At 35.9% G+C, this 23670-nt stretch overlaps 1 protein-coding gene across 1 annotated transcript in view; it reads left to right on the top strand.

Annotated features, from left to right (window-relative positions):
• LOC136837857 (DE-cadherin-like) overlaps nt 1-18466 on the top strand; it is a gene marked incomplete at its 5' end in the record, with an annotated part of 75772 nt that extends 57306 nt beyond the window's left edge. The window contains 7 exon segments of the mRNA XM_067102743.1: nt 3616-4552; nt 4555-4618; nt 6505-6737; nt 9005-9047; nt 9156-9267; nt 13995-14094; nt 17729-18466. Of these exon segments, the coding sequence (XP_066958844.1) occupies nt 3616-4552; nt 4555-4618; nt 6505-6737; nt 9005-9047; nt 9156-9267; nt 13995-14094; nt 17729-18228 (1989 nt within the window).
• Nucleotides 18467-23670: the final 5204 nt, after the last annotated feature.

Raw genomic sequence — 23670 nt, forward strand, 5'->3', positions numbered from 1 at the left:
ACAGTCAACTTTTGTGTTGTATTTATTATGTCTACTTCTGCTAGAGACTTGTCTCTTTTAGATAGAGTGGTTCGTGATGTTAGGTTTTCTGTTTCCTAATATCAGCAGTTATGACTTGGAGCATCGGCGGGTGGTCTCTTGTTTGTCAATTTTCCATAAGATTGTATTTTAACAGAGATCTTTCACATTCTCAATTGATCCCTGATCCGCTTTATCTGCCGAAGGCAACCAGATTCGCTGGACAGCAGCATCAATATCCAGTAAATGTGCCTCACTGTCGAACTTCTCAGTTCCAGAGTCCTTTATTCCTCACACCGTTGACTATGGAACAGTCTCCCTGAGGATGTCGTGTAATAGTTCAGGCAAAGATGCAGTGCACTACTACCCCAGTGCTATTCTCTTTGCATTTTAATACATCTTTATCTATTTATTAATTTATTAATTTATTTTTTCTTTTAATAAGTGAGATCTTTCTTTCTGTATTTCCATTTACCTTCTCTTATTTCTTCCTAATGAACAACTAATATTCTTTGGAAGCTTGAATTTTCAAGTCAGTGGCCCATGTGGGTTTATTCCATATGAATAGGGTTCATCTTCTGAATAATAATGATAATTATTGTTGTGAGAGCTAAATGGAAACAAGGAAGATTGATTACTGGATGATGGAAGACTACTTGACTTTAACACGTTTTTTTCCTAAATAATAACAAGTTTGTGTAAAATTGTTCATCTTCGTCATTCTAGGGTCAGTTCCCATCGATGGTCATCGGAGCTGTTTACATGACGGATCTGGATGACTTCGACCTGGATGACAAGATATTCGAGGTGGATGAAACGACCTCGTCCAATGTTGCTAACTACTTCAAAGTGGACAGGAAGAGCGGCAACATCACGATGTTTAAAGAACACCTGCCGGATTGCACTTGCTCAGGGTGAAGGTAAGCCCGTTAAACCTTTAAATGTTTTCTCTCTTATCCTCTCTTATTCTCTCTTCCCCAAGTCTGGACTATATTACACGTATCGTCAAAACTTTCTCTCCTGCAAACCTCTTTCCCAGATATTCTCTCTCTTATTCTCTCTCATTCCTCTTTTCTTTAATGCTGGACCTTAGCAAATTTTATCCTCAAAACTCTCTCTCCTGCAAACCTTAAAACTTTCTATTCTCTTTATTTTCTCTTATTCTGTTCCCAAGTCTGGACCATATTATACATCATCAAAACCTTCCCTTCTAAATGCTCAACAAACCATAATGTCGCCTAAAAGCGTGTGTGCGTGTGGACATGTTAATATTCTTAACAAATTATCTTAAGAAATTTACAAATCTCTTCTCTCCTGCAACTGGCCTTCCTGTCGCCCTAAAGCTCGTGTATATGGACATGTTAAAATGCTTATCAAATTATCTAAAAAAATTAACAAAACCTTCTCTCCTGCAGCTGGCCTTCATGTCCCCTCTAAAGCTTGTGTATGTGGACATAATATTCTCATCCATATTACCTTCGAAATTTACTCTGACATCCTCCTAATTTACCGTGAACAGGTGTACGACATGTTACGTGTGGAGGCAGCTGTAGGTGAAGTCAGCATCAACGTGGTTGACCTCAATTTTAGCTCCGTTATGAACTCATTCACTCACACTTGCCGATGTCAAGTCTCAACAAATGCTCAGGACAAATAAGGTGAAACATCTGTTGACTGTTTTGTGACGATTTTCACGAATTTTACCTAATATGATAAAGATTAATTTTTAAGTAAACATCTAAAGCTACAATCATTGATAGAATTAATAAAAGACTAATTTTATAAAATAAACTATAGAGTAATGGTTTGTTATTTGCTGAAATGCGAAATCTTATTGCAAAGTTGATAATAATTATTGTAATAATTACAGATTGTTATTTGAATAAATATTTCAAAGGCATCTCCTATATAATAAACTTGATCCTCTATTAGAAATGTATGAGGTTATTTTTTTCTGATCGTAAAGCTGCCAACTCATTTTCAATTTAATGTATATGTAAAATCTAAATTATAATAAATTTGATCTCTCATTATCCTATTGTTTCATTTTTCTGAGTATCTTTCTGTCTGAATTGAATAAGTCTCATTCTTATTAATTTAATGTAATAATTAATAATTTATAAACATTTACGTGCATTTGTGAACCAAAAAGGATTTATAAACAGGCATCAGGTGGGATAATTATTTCTTACTCAAAATGCTTAATTCCTCCGAAAAACGTCGACGTCTTCAACATGCATCTTCTAAATTATAATAAATTTGATCTTCTCATCTCTGCAGGTGAAATTTTCGTGATTGTTGATTTGGAAACACAATGGTATGCATTTATACACACACACACACATATTTACCATTTTTTTATTATATATATCAGCTTCAACATTCCTTCTGCCGGAACTCCATCCCTCTGTCTCTCTCTCTCTCTCTTTCAACCCACATTATCAGTTTAATTAGCATTTGCTCTCTCTCTAAATTATCCTCAAAATTATAATAAAATAGATTTATTATCAAACAAACCCAACAAGTAATGAATTAACAAAGAAAAATTTTAAATTTCATAATAAATGAATTATCATTTTTCTGATATATAATTCAAGATTTAATCTTACTCTGGCTAAAAAGTCTTCTTCTCTGGATAAAATGTACGTACGTGGACATATTAAATCAAAACTTCACAAACTCCATCTTAGACATTGTACGTCTAGTCTTAAAGTCATTTAAACTGCAAAGATTGCAGTGTCCTTTCTCTATCACCACAGCAACCCCACAGACATCTGTTGAAAAATTAAACAAACCTTAATCTCCCACAAATACACAAGTGTTTAATGAAAGTCTAAAATGCATGGTTAATAAATGTCAAATCATAACACAATAAAATAAATATTAAAGTGACCTCCCCCTCCCCCGTCTAAGTGTCTTGGATAGGCATTTATGAGTTCACAGTCCACACAGAAAAAGAGACGCTGGATTTACCTTAACTGCCGGTTTCTAAAGAGATCACACAAAGCCTCGTCTGGAAATATCCTCTCGAAAAATAATCAACCAGACCTCGACGTTAGACATAATCTCCATTTTTCTAACGACAAACTCGAAGGTGGAGTTCCAACTCGGCCGGTTGCCTCATATCAGCGACAATATTGTGTTTCATCGCGCCAAACAGCTGAAACAATTGAAATATTTGCACTGCAATGAGAGGTTGGATGGGTTCCACCTTATAAAGACTTCTCTTTCGTGAAAAAATATACACAGTAATTCTAAAATCAAACACATTACCAACATGCAAGACGTCGATATATGGATATTTTCGTGATTGTTGACACTGCCGATATATATTGCTCATATAAATATATATATGGCATGCTTATATATGATATGATATATATATATATATATATATATATATATATATATATATATATATATATATATATATATATATATATATATATATATATATATATATATATATATATATATATATATATATATGTGTATGTATGTATATATGGGGGTATATATGACTGTTCATATGGAATATTCACATACAATTTGATGTGCACAATGTTTTACATAATCATTTATCACATCACTTTCCAGGTTTCGAAAGCCCTTGGCCTTGACATCGTCATGGTGGACATAAACGCCTGTCTCTATGAGTCTAAGTCCCCTTGCGGTGGGCGAAGTTGCCAACACAGCGTGCGACCAAACCTCACTGCTCCTCTGGTCGTTGCGAGCAGCACTGCCACTATGGTGGGTGTCGACATTGTTGACGAATACACCTGCGACTGCGGGGAGCTCGAACCCCTGCCCTCCGTTTGCTTCAGTGGCTTCTGCTACAACGGAGGGACTTGTGGGGTCATCAACAACACCCTTAAGTGCCAGTGTATAGACGACCACAATTATGGACCTCGCTGTGAACTCAAGAACGCAAGGTTCGAGAAGAGCTTCGCCTGGTACGAACCCTTGAAAGTGTGTGACAATTCTACTTTTTCCATATCATTCATATCGAATAGCCATAGCGGCATTCTCCTTTATATGGGGCCAATCGTGGAGTTACCTTGGGAGGACTATCCCAAGGACTTCATGTACGTGTTTCTCAGGAACTGGGTCCTGGTGACTTACATCGAACTGGGATCAGGGACCGAAAAGATCTCGATCCCGGTCGAGAAAAATAGCAACCGAAAATTCCAGTTCATTGTCATCTGGAAGGAGAAGGAAATGACATTTGAAGTGGTTGACTGCGGATTCAATTCGACCGATGGTTCTGGTGATCCGTGCAAGACTTCTGTCCCCTATCCAAATATATCCATGTACCCCAGCTTCCTCCTCAACGTCCAAGGCCCCCTTCAGGTTGGGGGCTTGGCACCCATGCCCAGTTTTGCCTCCTTATCTGCGTCCTATAGGTGGAACTTGATACCTCCAAAAGTTGCTGCTTTCTCAGGATGTATCTTGGAAATGCGTCACAATGATTTTCTTTATGATCTGAATGCCACAGATTATGGCTCTGGGCCAGTACAGTCGTGTGATGCCCCCAGACCTCGAGGGTTGTCTTAGGACAGCAGTCCATCATCATAATCCTAGTCAGTCTCTTTTTGCTTTTTAGGTAAGTGTATCTGTTTTCTGTATTGTACTGTATTGTATTTTTGTTTATTATTTATGATCCTGAAAGATAAATACTTTACGTGTTTCTGTGTTTAGTATGGCAAGTAGGACCGCTGTACTTTATTGCATTACTACTAGTGATCTGATTTACAGTGCAATCTCTGCTGACTGTTATAGATATTCATTTAATATTTGCTGGAAAGATCGCGTCCAAAATGATCAGTCATGGTACCTTTATTATGATTTATTATCATAAACATATTTTCAGTGCAAGGGATACCTATTAATTTTATCAATTTTGAAATATCCTTATTGTTGTGGGCAAAGTAGTCACCTGTAGAACAAGAATTTGGTTTTGGAGTGACGACATTCAAGTTGGGTTTTCTCGTTTTCTCATTGACATAGCTGTACAGTTCTGAACCCAAAATATTGTAATTGGAACTCAAGAGCCAAAGACAAAGTTGTTCAACAGATAATTGTATATATCATCTATGGTTTCAGAAGTCGATAAAAGGTCATTAGCATAATTACTTCATTTAATAGAAAGTCAAAAGTTATGTCTACGCTTTCGTGAAGGTCCACTGGAATAAAGACAGAGAATGCAAGAGCATTTGTGAACTAAATTGTCCTAATAAATCTGTTACAGTTTCAGTCTTTAGTAGCTGGAAACCCCTTTTCATAATGATGAGGCCTGTTTTAATACAATTGACTTAAAAAGCATGTGAAAATTCGAACTTCATTTATAAATAATAAGAACTGAATTTTTTACCTGAATTAATAACAGGCATTAAACTGGCAAGTTGAAGATGAATGACAGGAGAAAAAGTTAGTGATATTCTTCTACTGGTTTATAATTCATTTTGTGTTTGAACAAATTTTCCCTTTTCAATTCATAGCACAGAAATAATCAAATTTGTGGCCGACTTGTTCTTTCCGTCATAACTAGGTAATTTCTCTAAAATATTCCGAACCATTAAAGTCATAATACTTTTGGAAGAAACAAAATGAGAGAAAACTGGGAAAAGTGTCTGTTTGAACTTTAGGCACCTACTTATCACTGACCAATCCTATAATTACATAATGTACGAGGATTGCTCCAAAGGCATCCGACAGTAGCTGCAAGGATTTCTCTTTCTCACTCATATTTAAACAGAGTAAAAAGCATTTTACATAATTTAGAAACTAAACCTACCGTGCTCAGGAAAAGTTACAGAAAAATTTCGATAGTATCTCTGTAAGAAACTCCCTTCGTTTCTAAATATTCTGACAATTTCCTGTTGATTGCTGGTTTCGAAAATATTTGTAAAGCATCGTACTAAATGCCTTTGTATTATATTCTATATTTCGTATAGTGGTTTACTTTAGGCAGTACAAAAGGGTGTTTGGAGAGTCCCCCTTCCCCAGCTGCAAAAACTGTTTAGCATTTTACTCTACCTTCATTCGAGCTTCCTTCCTTTCATCTTCTGTCCTGCTTTTCTGATTATTACTCTTAGTGCAACTGTGGGGTTTTCTCCCAATTCCTCCTTCAGATCCTTCACCATCAATTATTTACAGCCTTTTGGAGGGAGCGGAACAGACAGCTGTGCAGTCTCGGAGGAGGGCCATGATATCGAATGTACCATAAGGATCGCTCAACGCCTTAAACTAGATAACAACTGTGAGATAATTAGCGTCTAGGTGTTAACTTGGTGGGCCGGACCGAAATCCCTCGCGGGCAGCATGTTGCCGACCCCTGACTTACTTGATCTCTTCATCTTGCTGTCCAACCACTCCAACTCCCTCTTTTCACTGTGCACTGAATGGCTGAAAGTGCCCACCCAGAGATTGGCTTGACCACCTACATTCCATTAAATCAAATCCTAAAGTCTTCCTTTTCTTCTGTGCAGTTTTGGTGTTACTGATCGTATGTCTGGCAAGGCGAGGGAGGAAGACCGTCTCCTCCCCGAACCTGGATCGGGAGCTGGTGAAGGAGACGATGGGGGGCACGGACCTGGAGGCCTTCGGGGAGAAGGACGTCACCCATTTCGACCTCAAGTTTCTCCAGGTCACTCCCGACGGATATGTGGTCAAAGGTCAGTCTAGATCATGTGGTCATCGTCAAGACCAAAGTTATATAAGTAAGAACTAACGGTCAAAACCTTTATATATATATATGTATAAACTATAAAGTATATATATTAAGTATATCTTATTTAACACACCAGACATAAATATATGTGTGTGTGTTAACATGTCTCCTAAATGTATGTGCGTGTTTTTGGATAAGAGATTATTTGTAATTAATATACGTGTCTAAGAGATGTACCTGGTTAAACCAAGCTTTTTATTTGTTACCTCAGAGTTATATACATACATACACCACATTATATATATATATATATATATTTTATCATATATATATATAATATTGTCTTGAAGTGATCAAATTGGTTCACTTCGACCAGATACTTGAAACCTCATAACAAAATATTAAGACTGATCCCATGAAACTTACTTATCACTTGAGAAAATCAATCTAGCTTTATCAAATTATGGGTAGGTAACAACTATTATAAACAGACTAGTGGAAAATAGGCATCACTTCAACAAATGCTATAACTGTTTCCCTGGTTCTCTTTCACCTAGATAAGTCTCAGGTGAACAAACAGACATATCACTTACCTTGTGTGTTCATTAATTTCTGTAATTACTAGTGGTCAAAATGAAACGCTGTGCTTTTAAAACTTTAAATACAAATTTATTTCTAAGTTCAAATATATATGCAGATTCACAATCTCAAAAGATTTACTGTTATCTAGTGTAAATTTATATTTCTTAATCAAGTTTAATTCACAAAACTTTAATTTTTAAGAAAGCAGTTTCACCTCAAGTAAAATTCAAACCATTAACATCACTCAAGTTTTAAACATATACCTGATTAACTTAACTCAAAAAGTGTTCACCAAAATATTACTGACTGGAATCCATATATGTATTCTCTGGTTCTCAATAATAAGTATGACTAACAAAATGCTAAGTAATCACCAGCACAAAATTTGTAAAATACTAATTATAAAATTAGAGTAATGGTGGGACATATAAGAACGAAATATGCAAAAATGAAATATACCAACAGCCATTTCATGACAAAAATATGTGTAAAGATTTGTATCAATCTTTCAAAAGATTATCTTCACTTTTAAAAAAGTTAAACTAATCTTTCTATTTGACAACACTGAAGTCAAAATGACATACACAATGATAATTAGAAGACACATTAGAACTCATATAAGAGATATTATCCACCTCATCAAAATAATTCTCTTTACCTAGAACATCACTTTAACTCTTAACATAATAAAACCAGTAAACATCACTTTACCTTTATAACTGGTACACTTATACATTGGCTTTACACAATGCTTGTACAATATGAACAATCATCGAAAAATGTATACACTTCTTGGGTAAGTTTAACAAAACTTTTACAAACAAGAAAGAGCCAGTATAACATCACACCCTGCATGAATGGTATGTAAATGTAACGATACGCAAGAGAGAGAGAGAGAGAGAGAGAGAGGACCTAACTTGAAGCAGCCCTTGTTCCTAACTAACATTTCTCATTCATGGGGTCTTCAAGTCCTCCCATAAAACAATAGGGAATTGAACACCTTGTTCCTTATGTCTATAGAACAAACTAAGTCCATGGTTTATGCCAGAGTCTTATCAATGATTGACACCATCTGCTGACTCAAACACCTGAACAAATCACGCTCACCAAAACTGGCTCGCTGTCAGCATGTCAACTTCATCTCTCTCACTTACTCATTCTCATTTTCTCAGATTATGAAAACATAGGATATAGCTCACAGCTCCATGGAACAGGCACACAGAACAAATTGTTTTGCCGATGCTGGCAACTCATCAGATAAGACAAGAGGCCTCTGACTTTCTCCCAACACGACTTCTACCTGTGCAAATACATAATGGTTCAAAAATATCTCTGGACTGACAACACATTAAGAATTCAAGTCCAAACACCCAGTATACAATTTTATATGTGCACCATATACTAAAAAATGAAAGAAAAATATCAAAACATTTTAAGATTACATGATATAATTTATCTGAAGAAAAACATTTTAAAATTTCACAACAAATGATGATCTGCAAACAAAACATCAAAATTTTTACAGGACATTTACAACTTGTAGAATTTTTATATATTGTAAAATAATAATAATAATATATAATATATATATATATATATATACCTATATCATATATATATATATCTTCAAGTGTGTGTGAGTGTGTTGTGTGTGTGTGTGTGTGTGTGCTGTCTGTTTGTCTCTCAATCTCGATGAAAAACTGGACAAAATTAATTTTGACTTTATTATTTCAGGTGACATGCAACTGATAGAAATTTACAATATATTGGTGGGACAGTACGATGCTAGGCAGCTGCAAATATTCACGCGTGTCCATGTCTGTGTGTGTTTGTGTTTATGTGGGTATGATAAAAATTATATGATCTTGAATTCTCTCTTGACCAGGTGGAGAAGACTCGAATCTCCCAGACGTGACTCAGGATGCTCGCCATCTTTGCTTCTGAGAAAGCCAGAAGGCCTCAGCATTGGAGATTTTCTCAAGAACAACATCGAAAAGGTCAGTTTTAGAAATAAAAGAAGGGACAGAGAGTAGAGGAGTCCGTCTAGTAGATGTAACGATACGTAAACTAAGTGAAGTTTCATGACATTTAATGATGGGAGGCTTTATAACACAATTGAGGATTGATTCTTATATGTCTGCATAAATACAAATGTCCATGGTTTTAGCAGTCATGTCATTTACATTTATCTCTCTCTCTCTCTCTCTCTCTCTCTCTCTCTCTCTCTCTCTCTCTCTCTCTCTCTCTCTCTCTCTCTCTCTCTCTCTGGTGAAGGAGGCTAACCGTTTTACATAGTGTAACAAATATGTCTACATTTCCCCTCATCCCTTTCCACTTTAATATAATGGACCTGATTTTTTTTATTTACCATTTATTAGACCAGTAGACCAAGTCTCTCTCTCTCTCTCTCTCTCTCTCTCTCTCTCTCTCTCTCTCTCTCTCTCTCTCTCTCTCTCTCTGTTTTGGTGAAGGAGGCTAACAGGTTTCCATGGCACAACAAATTTCTCTACCTCTCTCCCCATCCCTCTCTATATTAGCATAATAAACCAATATTTCTTTTTTCTATTCTCTCTCTCTCTCTCTCTCTCTCTCTCTCTCTCTCTCTCTCTCTCTCTCTCTCTCTCTTTTTGGTGAAGGAGGCTAACCAGTTCTGTGGCACAGCAAATTTCTCTACTTCTCGACCCATCCCTCTCTACGTTAATATATTAAACCTGATTTTTAAAATTTACTACTTATTAGACCAACATACCAAGACTCTCTCTCTCTCTCTCTCTCTCTCTCTCTCTCTCTCTCTCTCTCTCTCTCTCTCTCTGTTTGTGTGTGTGTGTGTGTGTGTGTGTGTGCATTTGACTAACAGGTTCCATGGTACAACAAATTTATTTCTCTCCCTCCCTCACCACCTCTCTTCACATAAATAAAATAGATTATATATTAGACCAAGGCTCTCTCTCTCTCTCTCTCTCTCTCTCTCTCTCTCTCTCTCTCTCTCTCTCTCTCTCTCTCTCTCAAACTAACCAGTTTCCATAGAATAACAAATTTCTCTCAATCTCTCACCATCCCTCTCTACATTAGTATAATAAACTTGAATGAGTTTATTTAATGATCCGACAAAGGCCACAACCAAGCAACCGAAAGGACATGAAGGGAATGAAGAAATGAATCGCTGACTCCTCTGGGTAATATTTCTCCTCCATTAAGAACCCTGAGAACCTTTATTGTTTTATGTGTGCTCTCCCTTCCCCGTTTGAGTTATGTCGGCGAATTTTTCTCTTTAAAATGACGATGTGGCGAAAGTTTTTCTCGAGGGGAGGAGGGCGATTTATGACGTCGATAAAACTCGATGTTATTGTTGTTCTTGTTGGTCTTCCTGTTTTAGCTTTCTGTAAAAGAAAACTATAGGGAAGGCTACTTGTCTGTCCGTCCGCACTTTTTCTCTCCGCCCCAACATCTTAAAAACTACTGAGGCTAGAGGGCTGCAACTTGGTACGTTGATCATCCACCCTCCATCAAGCATACCATTATTTTATTTTATTTAAGGTTAGAGTTTCCATAATCATACTTGGCACCGCCACGTTACCAACAACACAGGCCACCATACCGTGGCTGAGCTTCATGGGCAGAAAAGTTTCATGGGCCGTGGCTGAACGTTTCAAACATTATACACTGCGCAGAAAACTTTTAGCTTGTTTTTTAACGTTGTTTGTAACGCGGTTTATTGTGGCTTGTTGTGGAGGTGAGAGAACAACGGTATATTACAAATATTTTAGTGTCGTTCAGTCTCTGCTTTTCGTTCAGGATTTTTATCGTTCCAGGATATTTCTTAATATCATTCAGTCAATTTCCTGTGTAAAAGCATAAAGTTATTATTATCATCTTATTTGCGAATAGTTCTAAACGTACTTTCGTCTTTATATGATCAGGTTTTGGTTTGAAGCCAAAGTCAAGTCCAAAATATAGTAAGTTCTGTGATGTGCTTTCCTTTTCTTGGGTAGTTCAGGAAACGGTTTATCTTATTGAAGCGTGTCTTTTATGGGTCCTTTTGGCTTTTTTCAAAAGGTGCTGGGTCATTGAGGTATGCATCATTTTCTCCAACTAATCACTTCTCTTCATAATGGTGACCTTTCCCTTTATGTGGTCTAGAAAAAACGAGTTTCTTGCTTTTCCTCAAATTCGTCAGTGTGTTCAGCCATTTTGATCACACAGCGATATATTAATTTCTTTCTTCTTTTATTTTAGACTCCTGCTGCTTCAAACCAAAACCTGATCACATTATTATTATCATTGTTATTTTAGACTTTTTTTTTTTTTTTTTTTTTTTGGCTGTCAGAACGTTATAGGGGAGGGCTGGGGCGTTCTCCATCCTATAGTCTTTCAAACACTTCCAAGATCGGTAGGGCGTGGCCAGGAATAGAATCCAGCGCTGCCAGATCTATTTATCCTTTAAAATCTCACCCTCGAGGTTAACCCTTGTTTATGGCTTTGCCTGAGATCTGTCATTTACTGTACTTCGTTTTCCAAAGAAACAAATTTGAGTTTATTTTGTTTGTTCCCACTGATTTTGCTTTCTTTGCTCTGCCTTTTGGAATTAATAATCATAGTTCTTATATTAATACCATAATGTGTCTAATGCATTAACACTCTTAAAATTTGTGGTGGTCGTTCGGCCATTTGATTATTTCCCAAATTTCATTTTACCTGTTATTTATTGTTTACGTGATTGTATGTTTTCAGTGCCTCTGCAGGTTAAATAGGCTATTCATCATTTAGGAGAGTAAAACAATTTAACATTAGTTACAGGGCACCCTGGTTGTCTATCTAAAATCAAGTGTTTTGCTAAGAAATTCACAGTCTCGTTAAAAACAGTTTGTGAATAAAAATCCAAAATTATATAGTAAACTATATTACTATGTAGAATACAAAAGAAAATATGCATTTTACATAAATATAGTTTACTATATAATTTTGGATGTTTATTACACAAAATAAGTATTTTATTACGTTATGATCAATTTGCCTGAAGATGTTGGCGGTGGGAGATCTGTTTCCACTCTGACTATCCACGCAGTCCAGCGACACTGACACTGGCTGCCTGAGGGGACCACAATTGTTGTTTTTTTATCAAGCTGGCCTCTTAATTTAAATGCCTCGCTGACCACGGGCCAGTGAAACTGAGGTTTGGCAGCGGCGGTCAAAAAATGATGCCATAACTTTGTTTTTATGAAAATAAATTTGGTTTTTACTGAAAATACGTGAAGTCAAATATGTTTCGATATTAATTTCAAGTGAATAAATACCTTTTAAAGAAATTTCACTCCAGCAGGCTCTAACAAGTCAGAACTTTAATCAAAACAATAGACGTTTGGTAAGGCGCGGATTCCGTACTCGCCCCACCCAGCGATCTTATATAGTGTTTGAAAGACAAAACCTGGGAGCAGAATGGTTCTTACGGGAGAGTCAGGCCGAGCGCAGAAAAAATTGATTGGTCTGATTGACCGTAGGGCGTGCTGCTTGAAGTAGCGGACGGTAGGTTATCCCAGGGACGCGCTTTGCTGTTCTCCTGACGATGGTAGGGAAGAGAAGGATAACAAAAACCTGCTTTCGTCAGAGGCGGCGGTGATGACGATGTCACTGTCCAGGATTTTTGCGCTCCTTAAGATCTCTTGTTTTGGGGAACACTGCCGTGTTCCCTCATTTAGTGCTTTGAAAAATGCATGATGAAAAATTATTTCTTATGAAAAATGATGGTGAAATAGCCTGACAAGTCAGAAATGCAAAAATAAGGTATCATTGGAATATATTGTATAAAAAAATATTTCCCATGAAAAATGATGACTGGTACAAGTCAGAAGTTCAAAAAATAAGGTATCATTGGAATATATTGTTTAAAAAAACATTTTCCTAAGAAAAATGATGAATGGTTAAGCAAACAATAAAGCCATTGAAATGTAAAAATAAGATAATCGTTGGAATCTAGGATTTAACATCTCACTCTGTGCTCTCTTGATTGTCTAGGGGCAACAATTATTAAAAACAAGAAAACTTGAATCTTTCTCTGGAGAAGATGAGTGTAATGTGATTTTTGTAGCTTTTCTTTGTGAATCTATCTGGTTTCATTAGTGCAATGGAGGACTGCTAGTTGTATGAACGATTGAGATATGTGCATTGCACACTCTCGCTCTGACACACATACACACATCTATGTGTACATCGCTGTTTATCTGTAAATACCAGTATCGCTATGCTATGTTTATGTATGCTTTGAATGTTCTAATTAAGAATATACGGATCCAGTGCAAACTCTTTCATTCCGAAAATGTTGTACCTGGATTGAATAAGGAATTTCCAGTCCCCTACAGTAACTTTGACATAGTTTACAATTTTCATGCCTATGTGGTGCACTGTAGGCTTTACTAAACTGTTTGCAGATTTCTTTGGCCACTAGCTGCATAAACTTATTAGCCTTTTATTTTGCCTCCATTCCTGCTTTCTTTCTTCAATCTTGCTATCCAACTTCTCTGACTTTTACTTCTTAGTACAACAGTGACTTTTCTCCCAGTTCAACGTTTAGATTACTTCTACCTGAATCCCTGGATCTGTTTTTTTTGCTGTCCAACAACTCTAATCCCCCAAATCACTGTGATAAGTGCTGAATGACCCAAAGTGCCCCAGTTCTTGGCCTTGGAGCCTGTATTTATATATATCAGTCAACCGTTTTCATTTCCAGGTGGATCAAGACCATGAAGACAACCTGGATGACGTCCGTCACTATGACCTTTCGGGAGATGAGATGTCAGTTGCAGCATCTCTGTCTTCTCTCGCCTCAGGTAATGTCATCAAAGAGAACCAGCTGTTTGTGCCTGGGTGTCTGGGGCGTCATGGCTGTTTGCAATATGCTGCTGTGTATGATATGATGATTTTGGAAGCCCTTCTTTCTCTTTAAGGCTCAAGTTTATTCTAGATTTGTTTTCAATGCTTTTTTCCCCTTGTATTATTTTTACTCATTTACAGTTAAGAGTTCCAGGTGACTTTCGATCTCCATATTTGCCGCGTACAATTCCAGAAGAGTAAAATCACTCCTTTCATGAAAATACCATTACTGTTCCTTCCACTGAAAGGAGTTCTACACTTCTCATTTATATGGATATATTTGTAAACACATTGCTTTCACTCTGTTTGGTTGAACAATTGACATTAGTTGCCAAAACTTTGAATGGAAAAAATCCATTGAGGGAATAATGAGGAAATTAAGAATTTGAAGACTGGAAAAACATCAGGGGTTGAAATCAACTTGCAGAACAGTGATGATTGAGCAATGAAGTGAGCTGACCAGGATTTGTAAAGGTATGCCTGATGAAGTATCTTAGCAAAGAAATGTATTTAGAGAAGTAACATTCCACTGTATAAGGGGTTTGGTAGAAATTTAAATTGCAAGTATAAGAAAGATGACCGAAAGATTAATAGAGGACATGAATCATTTTGTGTTTAGAGAAAATTGCAGGGATGTGGATCAAGCTTTTTTTCATGCCAAGGGATGTTCTATAAGCGTTTTTTATAATATTAAAAAAAAATATTGATTATCCAAACGGTTACCATCTTTGCCTCTTCTCCTCGACATCCCGGTTCTTATTTTAAACAAGTTCAATGACTGACCCTTGACAAACAAAGGAGAGAGAGCTAACAAATACAAAAAATTACCACAAAATTAATTTATTTACTGCTGAGAAGATATACATAATGTACACTGAGTCAAGGTTAAATTTCCAACAATATGAACATTATTACAGATAATTAATCACATAACAGGAGCAGCAACAATTAACTGGTCAGTAAAACATTATAAATGACGAGTCAAAAACATCTCAAACGTCCTAGCTTCAAACCAAATGACCAGCACAATGATGGTCCGTTACATAAATTCAGAAAAAAATAAAACCCAGAGCAATAAATGAGTCAAATCAATAAAATAAAATATCAAAACCATAAACATAATCAAATTTGGAGAATGTATTACCAAAATACAATTCATAACAATATAGCATGCAAAATTAAAGCAACATTGCCAGAAAAAACATCATCATTAAACAAAATCAAAACAGCACTGTTAAAATCATAGATAAAAGATGAAAAATAACATCACCAGACCTGGTTTTAGAGCCGTTGAAACAGCCCCAACTCTTTACAGACCAATGCAATTTCTGGAGGACAACTCCGACAGAGTCGAAAGTCGACAACCATCTCGTCCATTTTTGCACATAAGCTGACGTCCTCCTCCAGTACCAGCGACTGCAAAAGAGCTATCATTGGAATACCATCTGTTTAAAAGAAACGTATTTCTTATGAAAATTACGACCAAGACAGAGCCGAAATAAACCATCTTGTCCTCAAGAAACTCTCTGCTGCTCTGCTCTGATTGCCTAGGACCTGACTCGCAAAACAAGGAAACCTGCTGCTCTTTCCAGCTGGAGAAGATGCCCTGGATTTTGTAGTCGTTCTGCCCTCCAGAACCTGGCTTTCATTGGTGCAATGAACCTGACTTGTTGGTTGTATGAACCTGATTGAGATCTGTGCCATCCATCAGACGTCAACTCGCCAGCAAGAAAAACAAAGAAAACAAAGTGGTATATCAATGTTTATCTGTACAATACCAGTATTGTTCTATGCTATCTTTAACATGGAAAAAATGTTCTAATAAAAATTTTTTTTTATCAAAGTGCAAACTCTCCCCGATTCCAAAATTTTGTACCAATGGAATGAATAAGGAATTCCGATCCCATACAGTAAGATCGACATGTTTTAAAATTTTCAAGCCTTGGGCTGTAATGACTGACGAGGTTTTACAAACAAAGGAGAGAGGATCAGAACAAATACAAAAAAATTAAACTTATTAAATTTTTTATTTATTTACATTCCTGCTATATTTCTACAGTAATGTATCAACTGAGTCTCTGACTTTTAAATTTAAAACAATATGAACATTATTACAACGTTTAATTAATCGACCTGAATCCATGGAACTGTTTTTCTGGTCAGTAAAACTCTAAAATGACCTTCTCAAAAATAACAAACACTTTCAATGTGATAAACACAATGACCAAAGTTCCCAATAATTGGCCTTAGCATAAATTTATAAAAATAAAACCGTTTTCAATAAATGATCAAGATCAATAAAATAAAATGGATGAAAACCATAACTATAATCAAATGAGATGTCAGTTGCAAAATACAATTCATAACAACAAAGAGAACCAAATTAAAACTGGGGTTTGGGGCCAGAACAAAACGGGATCATTAAACAAAATTTTAGAAGCCCTCTTATCTTTTAAAATCAAGATTAAATCTAGATTTGTTTTAAAATGTATTTTTCCCAGACGATTTTTACTCATTTATAGTTAAACAGTTACAGGTGACTTTCGATCTCCAACACTGCAGGACAATTCCAGAAGAGTAAAATCAGTCTTTTCATGCCAAAATACCATTACTGTTCCTTCCACTGAACAGTGCTGACGTCTCCTCCAGTTCCGGCATTTATATTGCCATTTTGTAAACACATTGCTTTCACTCATATTGGTTTGACATTAGAAACGAATGGAAGAATCCTCCTGAGGGCATATTACGAAAGACAGAGTTTGAAGACTGGCAAAGCATCAGGGGTTGAAGAAATTGCAGAACAGTGGTGATTGAGCAATGAAGGGCTGACCAGGTTTGGATATGCTTGATGAAGTACTCCAGCTGGAAATGCATGGACCATAATTGTTCCACTGCCCTAAGAACCTGGCTAAGAATTTAAATTGCAAATATAAGAACCTTGACTGAAAGATTAATAGAGGACGCCATATTGTCAGAGAAGACTGCATGTGGATCAAGCAAGAAAAGTTGTATAAAGAAAACAAAGGAGGCAACAAAAAAAAAAAAAACAAAAAAACTATTGATTATCCACTGGACAGACTCGATTAAGAAGCAATGTGGAGGGTGAAAGGAATGTTGAGAGCAACTGAAACATTTTGTGTTGAAAGTGATGTGTGATATATACATATGAAAGAGTGACTGGTTTGGTGTAAAAGTGACTCAGAGACAAAGGTGAATTATATCTCTGGGACTGTTCAGCAACCTTTTTTCTACTGTAATAAATTACATACGTTCCTAGATCTATGTTGTCAGAATAATGAAATGTAAGCATCCTTATAGATATGAAAGCGAGACTGTATGTTAGAGACGTATTTTTCCCATTCAAAACTTCTCCATTTTCCATTTCTGTTCACCAGTTCCTGGTGTAATCCTTAAAAGTGGTTGACCTTTTGCTCACAGTTCATTATATCTTATTGTTGGTGTTGTTCATGATGAAATGGCTGTTTCCTTAAACAAGTGTAAAGTCTGATAGCATATAACACGTTTCATGGGCAAGAGTATTTCCAGATAGTAAATGAATAATATTTTTATCCATTTCTTTTCTCGGTTTAGGCTTCCATTCCACCTCTGGATCGTTTAAGAGTGAATTCGCCTTTGATTATAAGAACGACTGGTGCCAGCGCTTCGAAAAGATTCCCCAGATTCATGGAAGAGAAGCAGACCAAGGAGTAGACAGTGAGCATGAATTCCCAAATGTGTCAGAGGGGAAGAAGATGGCCCCCTTGATAGGAACTGCCACCATCAACAGGAGGAAGTCTTATGCTACAAATGACACAGCAAACTGCTTTACTCTACCTGCTTCCTTAAAGAAGAATGCCAGAGATCCTCCTTCAGCAGCTCTTGTGTCTCAGCCTACGAAAAAGAGTGACAATCGAATGACAAATAGGAACTTCCAGGATTCAGGAGTGCCAGTCTTGGAGGATCCATTTAAAATTATTGCCAAAAGTGGCATTTCAGAAGGTAATGGGAAAATCCAGACACCACCGCAGGATGGACATAACTCTACCTCTGTATCTACTAACTCCAAAAAAAGTGTGGAAACGTGGTGTTGATTCAACTGACTAGTTGTTAGGAAATATCCATTATTATTTTCAGCATTCCAAAACTGACTAAGGAATTAATAGCAGTCCTGACTACAGTGGAAGGTGCAACATTATACGTCATACAATGACTCTCAATCTGTGTATAAAGTGTCTTCACTAATCTCCCTCATAAAGCTCAACTCCGCATTTTTATACTTTACAAGAAAACAAAATGAATTTCTTTGCCCATTCGGTGAATGATTTCTTACTAGGCATAAATAAATCCAATTAAGATGAACCCTCATTACGTTTGGGTAACCTGAGATTTTTCCTTTACTGGACTTCTCATTATACTAAAGTGTGCCATATAAACCTTGTGAGTTATCTGGATGGTTATTTCTCCTCTTGTATGTAATACAAGTTTCAGTGTACACCTGTGGCTTTAAATAGTGTTTTTTTGTTTTGAATTAAACCAGTGTTTCTGCAGTTAAATATCAAGTGGCCTACAGTAGTTACAGTGAAGTATTTTAAGTATATTTACTGAAAGATTTATTGTGAAATTCAATATGCCATAGAACATTTCGTTGAGCATACATTGTCATTTGGACTGCTATATTTATAATGGCCTGTGAAGTTGTCGTTTAATACATAAATGATGACCAAAACAGGTGCACAGGCATAATTAATATGTGTCTTGGACAACAGCTGTGAAGAGTTTAAAGTGTGCTGAGATAACATCTAAATAATTAAAGTAGTTCAGTGTAATCGTTTATAATCGCAGCTGCGTTGAAATATGAAAATCATGCTCACATTTTTATGGTTGATGCACATTATTGATGTCCTATTGTTTCAGAGTAGCAATAATAACGATCTATTGCAGTAACAGCAAACAAAAAAAAAATAAGACATGGTTCATGAATATTCTTTGCAGCATGCCTGCAGTAAATTGTTCAGTGTGTGAATCCTGGTATTTCAGAGAACCTGTCAGTTGTGACTGCCATAGGCTTTCAAGAACATTAATATTGTGATTACTGTAAAGTAATTCTCTTATGTAATGTTTGGAAAACTTTCTTCATGTGTGACGAAACTAAATCAGTGTTTATATTAGCTGTGATTGCACCATGGTTTAATTAAAGTGCCTGTTGCTACTATACACTATTAGGGTAATTGGAGCTGTATCTTGATGGGATGAAATAAAGTTATTGTTTGGACATGTTTCATGACAGCCAGATAAAAATCGTCCCGAGATTCATGAAGTGATTCTTGCCTTTATCCTTATGAAACTTCAACAAAGTGCCAGCTTTGAATTAATGTAAACCTGCTTTGGCATGAAGAAATTATGTTCCTTTACAATCTTATGTCGCCTCCTATTTGCCTTTTTTTCAGGCTGAACTACAGTCCATCGCCAAGTAACATATAAAATAAACTTGTATTTTGCTTATTTTTATAGTCACTTTCATATTTTGTTAAACTGAGGTTCAGGGATTTTGAAAAATTATTTTTTTATGGTAGCTTGATCTTTGTAAGTGTATTCATGAATATTCATGCTGTGTGACTGATGCTAATGCTTGTTCATGACAGCTGGAGACTATCAATTATCTTCATATTCACGTAGTTAGTGCAGCCCCTTGAAAACTCTTGAAATTGGTGTGCTCACTTGGTATTGATAAGTGAATTTTGTACTGCGTTGGTGTCCTTTTTGATACCTGTATGAGAAATGTCACTTTTTCAGAAGTTTAGTTCAGGATCTGAAACCAGAGGGTGAGTACCGTCTAACTAAGCAGACTTGGATTCTGTGAATAAATATGGATATATGTGACTCCACTGAACACACATCACTAGGTCATTTAATAATGTGTATGGGACACTGTGCTCTCAGCGAATGAGGAATAAACGTTTCTAGACTAGGCTATAAATTGTGACCTTTATACAATTTCGTGAATACATATTTGTTTATATTCTTATCGTACCGAGACATCTGAAGTTTTGCTAGTGGATTGTGGAAGCCCCATGTGCATTAGTACTTGCTCAGGGTACCAACTCGATTGCTCACCAGTATGGAAATGTTTACATGACTCTGTAAATGTTTAATTGACTTGTCTGTAAATAAATTGTTCTAGTTACGTAATTCCTTAAGGACATAACTTTCTTAAACAGTTGCTCATCAGAAAAATTGAATCTATCAAATGTTGATGGGAAAAAATTGCATTACCAAAGACCGGGAGAAACAATTTTTGAATATGACACCTCCTTTTTGAATAACCTTTTGGTAACTGCCAATTTGTATCGTGTCTTCAGGATGGCGTTTAAACAATCTTTGACCTTTACATATTTATGTGCTGTTGATGTTCTATGCAGGAACCAAAATAGAATATAATTTTTGGTCTGCATCCTTTCAAAGAAAGAAATTTCTTGGTCTACCCCATGCGGAACTGCGGAAAGACCAGGCTGAAGTTGTACGAAGCATCAAAGAATGAGTGGACTTTGGAAATGATGCTCCATTTATATTTTCATTCCATTCCAGGGTTCCCACATCACCTATAATAGCAGGAACTAGGCTTCTGATGGCTTCTATCAGAACTTTATTCCCGTTTTTAGATGTAGGGAAGATAATCATCAACGAAGTTCTCGAGTATTTTCGTTTGTAGTTGTTCTGTATGGCCCCGCTCCTTCTCTAAAAACCTTTGGGCTGAATTCTTCAGTATTATTAATTCTTATTACACTACTCAAACATCCGCATTCTTAGAAGAATTACGTAGTTTAAATCCAAATGTGTTGGGGGATACCCTCCTCTTCACTCTAACAATTGTCCAGAAAATTAGCAAAGAGATCTTTACTGTTGCTCAAAATGTACCTCAGTTGAAAGTGAGATTTGCTTACCAGAACAATCGTTTAGGGCAAATCTCAGGGTCTGACATAAAAAGTTGTTTGAAAACTTTCTGATTATTATGAATACTGTCTGTGATGTGTACTACATTTTACTAGTCATTTTTACTTTAGTAACTCTGTCTGAATTACATAAAAAGTTAGTGATTTTTTTTTTTTTTTTTTTTGTAAGGTATATAATGTAATTCAAGGGGTTTGACAACTGATAACCATAATGGAATTAAATGAAGGTATTTTGGCACAGAGCAGCTGGGTCATAAACCCCGGAACGTGTTACTGTGGAGATAATGGAGCAAATTATATCTTGACCTTGCTGATGTGCAGGAGAGAGAACGCGAAGATAAAACAAAAATTGTCTAAAGCAAAGCAAGTCTGTAAATGTTTTGAAATTTTAAGAATTACTTATTACATAAATAATGTAATTAATTACTGAGGAGTCATATATTAAGTTTAGGAAATGTTCTTGACTGTATTTTGTAATTCAAGGCTGAAGATTACTAGTCATTTATCACAACTGGAACTGACCTTGCTTCGTTTCAGTCAGTTGTGAGCGGAAAATACGAATTTCATTCATAATTTAAATCAGTCACTGAAGAGTGAATAAGCTTATAATTGAAAATTACAGATGATCTGTGATGCAGTTAGTGAACCTGAGATGTTATGTGCCAGACAAATGAACTAACAGAGGCGAAATTATGAGTAAATATACTTACGTGTTCATGATTGCCCAGTTGCTGTTTCATTGTGGAGTGTTTGAGTCTTTTTGTAAAAACCATTTGAAATAAAAATTGATCTCATAATCAGTCAGTTATTTACCTACAGTGTAGTCATGAATCATTTTCCAGTTTGTCATTATACTTAAAAATATCGACTTTCTTAGGAATGAAATGGAATATGAAACTTATTGTGAGCCAAATGCCATGTGCTGGGACCTATGATGAGGTCATTTAACGTTGAAAGGGAAACAGAGTAAAAAGTTTGGAAAGGTGTAACAGGAGAAAAACGTCGCATTCGCACTGCGAAACAAACATTAGGAGAGGGTTAAGGAAAGCATGATGGAAGAAAGAGAATATGAACGAAGGAAGGGTAAAAGGAATCAAAGGGGTTGCAGCTAGGGGCCGAAGGGACGGAGCAACAAATCTCTTAGATCAGTGAGAAAAATTCATCGTTGGGTAAGCTGCGATGGAATGATTGTCAGCTCTTTCGTTACAGCTCTCATGGCAACTAGAGATTGATATATCCGTAAGATAATTCCCATTTTGAGTTTGATAAACTGCTGACGTGGAGACTAGGAGAGCTTTGTTACAAAATACATTATTATTTTTTTCAGTTTTCATATTTTTTCACATCTACCATGGACTTCAGTGTTTAGTGTAATACGGATACTCATGCTGGTAAGATATATATATATATATATATATATATATATATATATATATATATATATATATATATATATATATATATATATATATATATATATATATATATATATATATATATATATATATATATATATATATATATATATATATATATATATATATATATATATATATATATATATATTATAATTATATATATATATATATATATATATATATATATATATATATATATATATATATATATATATATATATATACTGTATATATATAAGACTATTTTTTTTATCACGTCACCGTGATTCATATTCAATCAGTAAGCTACAAACGTCCTTTAATATCCAATTCGCTCTACCTCGGAAATAATATATTTTCATATATGTTACCGAAGGGGAATTTTTTTTTTTTTTTTTTTAGTTGATAATAAATTCGTCGTCTCGTGGGCTCGAACCAGCAAAGACAAGAACTCAGGACTACAGTTGACGCATTTTAACCCACGCCAGCCAGCAAGTGAGGTATAAGTGGATATCGTCTTCCCCTATACAAATCACCCGTCGAACTCAGGTGTTTGTATTTGGAGACAATATTCACCCACCTCTGCCATGCTAACCACGTAGTGCGTTTGTCGCACGCAGCCATATTATGACTTTTTTTGTTATCACATCACCGTGATTCATATTCAATCAGTAAGCTACAAACGTCCTTTAATATCCAATTCGCTCTACCTCGGAAATAATATATTTTCATATATGTTACCGAAGGGGAAATTTTTTTTTTTTTTTTTTGTTGATAATAAATTCGTTGTCTCGTGGGCTCGAACCAGCGAAGACACGAACTCAGGACTACAGTAGACGCATTTTAACCCACGTGGCCAGCAAGTGAGATATAAGTGGATATCGTCTTCCCCTATACAAATCACCTGTCGAACTCAGGTGTTTGTATTTGGAGACGATATTCACCCACCTCTGCCATGCTAACCACGTAGTGCGTTTGTCGCACGCAGCCATATTATGACTTTTTTATCACATCACCGTGATTCATATTCAATCAGTAAGCTACAAACGTCCTTTAATATCCAATTAAATACCTCAGAAATAATATATTTTCATGTATGTTACCGAAGGAAATTTTTTTTTTTTTTTAGTTGATAATAAATTCGCCGTCTGCGTGGTATCTCGAACCAGCGAAGACAAGAACTCAG

The sequence above is a fragment of the Macrobrachium rosenbergii genome, unplaced genomic scaffold (genome assembly GCF_040412425.1).
Source record: "Macrobrachium rosenbergii isolate ZJJX-2024 unplaced genomic scaffold, ASM4041242v1 13875, whole genome shotgun sequence".
Classification (NCBI taxonomy): Eukaryota; Metazoa; Arthropoda; class Malacostraca; order Decapoda; family Palaemonidae; genus Macrobrachium; species Macrobrachium rosenbergii.